The sequence below is a fragment of the Anneissia japonica genome, unplaced genomic scaffold, assembly GCF_011630105.1.
Source record: "Anneissia japonica isolate Jap-2015-1 unplaced genomic scaffold, ASM1163010v1 scaffold287800_len1627635_cov199, whole genome shotgun sequence".
In the NCBI taxonomy this organism is placed as follows: domain Eukaryota; kingdom Metazoa; phylum Echinodermata; class Crinoidea; order Comatulida; family Comatulidae; genus Anneissia; species Anneissia japonica.
Genome location: NW_022731299.1, coordinates 873,249 through 878,476, shown reverse-complemented (window position 1 = coordinate 878,476; position 5,228 = coordinate 873,249). Strand labels below are relative to the sequence as shown.

At 32.6% G+C, this 5,228-nt stretch overlaps 1 protein-coding gene and 1 pseudogene across 1 annotated transcript; one reads left to right on the top strand and one right to left on the bottom strand.

Annotated features, from left to right (window-relative positions):
* Positions 1 to 2,883: 2,883 nt before the first annotated feature.
* Positions 2,884 to 5,126, top strand: LOC117115288. Its single transcript, XM_033259010.1, has 2 exons — positions 2,884 to 3,610; positions 4,203 to 5,126. The coding sequence occupies exons 1-2, from the start codon at positions 3,242 to 3,244 to the stop codon at positions 4,434 to 4,436; spliced, it is 603 nt and encodes a 200-aa protein (XP_033114901.1). The 5' UTR covers positions 2,884 to 3,241; the 3' UTR covers positions 4,437 to 5,126.
* The window catches only part of LOC117115316, a 2,868-nt pseudogene continuing 2,647 nt past the window's right edge, over positions 5,008 to 5,228 (bottom strand).

Below are 5,228 nucleotides of genomic sequence, written 5' to 3'. Positions count from 1 at the left end.
ATATATATATAATATATAATATATATATATATATATATTATATACATATATTATGTATATATTATATATGTATATATTATATACGTATATATTATATATGTATATATTATATACGTATATATACATGCGTATATATATACACGCGCGCGCGTATATACATATATATATATACATGTATACGTATATATACGTATATATATAGGTGTATACGTATATATGTGTATGTATATGTACGTGTATATATATACACGTATATATATAGGGCCTATATACTTTTTAAGTCCTGTATCATGCATAGGAACGTTGACGCCTGCAAGGCTCTGGTTCAAAATTAAACTTAAGTTTCCAGAAGAAACCTAAGACGACTGAAAAGCACCTACACGAACCAACGTCCGCATCTGTCGCGACGCTCGAGTATTACTATTCAGCGTTTTTACTATATTTCTAGGTTTCCTAAAATGAACGTTACTCCGAATAAAGAGAAGGGGGGGGGGGGCATTGATTCAACGTTTCGACCTTTATTGGGTCATCATCAGAAATGAGAAGACTTAGACAGTGATTACAAAAAATGCTACAATATTTAAATGAGGGGATTAAAAGCTAGTACAATAACAATGGTGATTAAGCATAATGGTGATTATGAGAGAGGCAATTAAGTTGGGTTAGATTACATTAGATAACAATTTCAACTCTCTTGATGCTTTGAGACCACAGTTTAATTTAGGGTTAAGGTGATGGATAGCAAGAGCTTCTTTAAATAGTAAATGGGACAAGATATGAGAACTATCAATTATTGCAGTGTTAGAATATATTTGAGATTTGAAATTAACAATAAAATCATCTTTAATTGTGTTAGGCAAATTATGAATTTTTAAAATATATTGAAAAGCATCGCAAGACTCAATATGATTGTGTATGACACTGTTAGAGATTGTAGAATATTCACTCTAGTTATAAGGCGCCTGTCTTTTTTAGTTTTCCATAAAGTAATGAATTTAAAATCTTTAGTTAGATTCCTTTTGACTTTGCCAATTCATCTACGGAGGAGGAGGAGTATTTCTCCTTGACGACCAATATATGGAATATGTACCCAAATTTTAGTAATATCCTTACTAACATTTTCATTGTCATCATTAGCATCATTAGGCTTTGGAGTATAAAAGCTTGCTAGCTAATTGTCTAGGGAAATCATTCCAAGACATGAATTTCATAATATTGTTCTGGGTTACATAATTTCTTAGCCCTGGAAATTAAGCTTCGAATCCATGACACTTTATGATTAAAAGGGACAAAACTTTCGAAGTTTACATACTGACCAGTGTGTGTTTTCTTTCTGTGAATACTTATTTCATTGCGATAATTGAAATTTAAATCAAGAAAATGTACATATTTGCAAGTATCAAATGCTTCAAACGTAAACTTAAGTAAAGGATGAAAAGAATTAAGAGAATCTAAAATGAGTTTAAAATCCGAGAGCTTAGCAAGAACTAATGTATCATCTACAAAATGGGCATAGATTTTAATAATACCAGACTGTTCAAAGTTAGGAATAACAGTGTTTTCTAACTCCGTCATTATGATATTAGATAGGACTGGCCCAAGGGGCGAGCCCATGGACACACCATCAATTTGTTTGTAATATTCATTATTGCAAGAGAAAATGGTTTTGGTACAAGTATCTCTAAATAGCTTACGTAGCCTGTTTTTCTTCAGAGTAGTAGTAATGATTTTTTGATTATAAATTCTGTCCAGTATAACAATAGTTTTAGAAATTTTTCTCATTTTTTATTTTATGTGTGTATACATACATAAACAAATGAGTAGTTGCATGCGTATTCTTTTTCCATGAATCGATAAATCCCAAAAAGAAAGGGTGGTCCGGTCCGGGAAAGTTTTGATTCCTAGATGGCGGGAATTGAGCTTTCCCGACATCTGAAGTGTGTTTTAATGAATTTTATGTTCTTCAAATTCTAATTTTCTAATAGCAACAAAAAAAAAAAGAAAAAAAAAATCAGCTCACGAGTCCTGAAAATGTAGGTTTAGAATTCTTTTCTTTTTCCCCTTTTTTGTTGCCCAAGGGAGGGGTCAGGACCCATTACCCCCTCCCCCAGATCCGCCAATGTGAATTGCGAGAAAATGTAACTCGGTCGGGTACAGGATAAACATTCTCTTTCCCATCCTTCTCCTCCTTCTTCCCTCCTTCTTTTCTTGCATTTCCGATCATACAAAAATCTCCAGACATATATTTTTCGCCCCCATGTTATGGAATGCACTTCCAGATGAAATCAAGAACGCCGACTCACTTTTTAAAACACAACTCAAAACTCACCTCTTCACTAAAAGTTTTGCTGAATTTCTTTAAGACATTTTTTACCATTATTTTGTTTATTTATTCTTTCTTTTCCCCATTAACTGTTTAGTACGGAGCCCCTAAAGGGACGTGGTTAGAAAAAATATTAAATTATTACGAAAGAACGAAATAATTTCGAGGGAACGTATTAATATTTCGTTCCCTCCTTTATTTATTCTTTATTTTCCCATTAACTGTTTAGTACGGAGCCCCTAAAGGGACATGGTTAGAAAAAATATTAAATTATTTCGTTCCCTCGAAATAATATTTCGTTCCCTCGAAATATTATTTCGTTCCTTCGAAATACTATTTCGTTCCCTCGAAATAATTTCGAGGGCGCCCTAACTTTATGACAGCCGTATCACATCTCACATCTCTCCTCTCACTCTCTTAAGCAGATGACTGCTTTTTTTCCTGTCATAGTTATTTAATTTATATTAGAATGGATGTAGACGAAAGGAACTGGGCAATTAAGGTATACTTTTACATGGGATTGTTGTACAAGGATATTGTTAGAATATTAGCGATAGAACATGGGCAAATATTATTTTCACGTCATTTAAAACGCTTACTAAGGCAGATGGGTTTGTTTAGAAGGAGACATTACAGCGACATTGCAGACGTTGTGGAATTTGTGCATACCCAAATACAGACCTCAGGGGCATTGCATGTGTCGGTCACAACTTGCGATGCAAGAAAGAAGAAATAAGGTTAATCTTCGGTGTTTTAGACCCGGTAGGTACAGAGCAACGAAGAAAAAGAAGGCTGATGAGGTGAGTGTACTCATCAAAGGGCTCAAATTGTCTATGGCATTTGGATAGTTATGACAAACTGAAGAGATACGGGATATGGAATGCATTGTGCATTTGATGGATTTTCTTGCAAAATTATATGGATGAATGCGTACCACCCTTCTTCCGATCCAAGGCTGATTGGAGAATATTTCATAGAAGCAGTAAAATCTTTAGGTGGCTGTCCACGAATCACACGGAGCGATATGGCACTAAAAATACACATGTACCGTACGTGATATACAGATTTTTTAGAAAGGTTGATAATGACCCAATGGCAGGGGATTTAAGTCACTTGTCCGGAGCAAGCACTGCTAATCAGCGGATTGAATACTTGTTGTCGTTTTTGAGGAGGCACTGTACAGAATATTGGATTTTCTTTTTCCGGGATATGCTTGATGAAGGATACTTCCTTGGTGGTTTCCTGGATGTCAACCTGATACATTTCTGCTATATGCATCTTATTCAGGTACTATGTTCAGATTGCTCATCTTTTACTATATTACTTATCTTTTACTGTATTAGGCCTACAGTAGGCCTAGGTAAGAGTGAAAGACGTTATAATTTATATTTCCATGGTTTAGGGCTGATAGAAAAAAATATTAAATTATCACTCTAGGTTTTAAAAAAAATGACGAGGAAAGGATGGTTTATTTTTTTTGGCTTTTTTTCTTTGTGGAAAAATGTACATTGTTGGAGATTGTTGTCCATGAAAAGAAAAATAATTTATTAAAAATGAAACATTTGCAAATTTGAGTAATGTGTACGGTATCACATTTAAAAAGACAAAATTAACATATAACATCTGCGTTGTAATTTTATATGGACTTTCTACATTCCATACGATATGTTGCTAAACCTTTTAATGAGGTAAAAAACATATTGTAATATTTGTTATTTATTTCCCAAATTGTTAATGAAGGAGTGTTTTATGCCCTTAAAACAGACTAGCTTAGAAAAATATTAGCTAGTGTTTAAACGTCCAATTTTTCTTTAAAATATTTTTTTTTTCATAATTTACAATATCACTTTTTAATGGAATTTGTATATTTTATCTGAAGGACGGTCTAGATGACATGGTCAGCACATTGAATCATCACCTGATACGATCATCAAGAAATAGTCGTTCATCCTTTGGCCGTCCAAATATTATATATTACATGCCTGAAATGTATGGCACATTGGACTATATATGCCAAGTTTCTAATGAACAAGTTGGATTGTGTCAGCAAGAGTGTACATTCAGAAAAGCTAACCCCTGTGACAAAGACGTGTATACATGTGCTGTGTATTGATGAATGAATGTGATGTGATCCAGCATCTGCTAAAACATTGTATATTGAACTAAGACAACAAATAAGCCATGCAATGAACATTTAACTTTTAATAAAATTGTTATTCTTCTAGCATTAAAACAAAGAAACATAAAGGAAAATCTCCCAACACTTGAAATACTTGAAGCCAAGACCAGAGAAATAAACTCACGACGCAATTCGTCAATCTTTGTTTTTGAACAAACTTAATATTTTTTTTAAAGTTTTATCTTACAAATAATAAATCAATGACCAAATATTTTAGAGCAGTAAAAAAAATCTCGTTAACCATTACATAATATTATGGAAACAGAACCTGCATAATTCTTTGAAAGCGCAACTTTCGTGTGCTTATAAAACCTCGTTTAATATTTAGCCAGGAAGGGTATAGTTACGTTTTGTTGTGTTAAAAAAAAAACTCCATATTCTATGGTGTATGAACCAATGTTTATTTTATTTTTTTATTTTTTTTATTTATTTATTTTATTTTTTTGGTATTATTCTGAAATGATCAAATACATTGAATTGAAGTGTACCTTTCAAAAATTTATTCCTAACTAGATGGTGATGATCGATCAGAATATCTAAAAAAGAAACAAAAGTGTAAACAGTTTAATAAAGAATTAACAAAGAATTTTGAACGTTTAAAATACTGATTTGAGTCTCGGCAAATAGTTCTACATAATTCACACAATATCCATATTAAGGTAATTACCATCAAGTATGTTCATGAATTCGTTTTGAAGTTCCAAATACGATGTATAAGTGGATGGG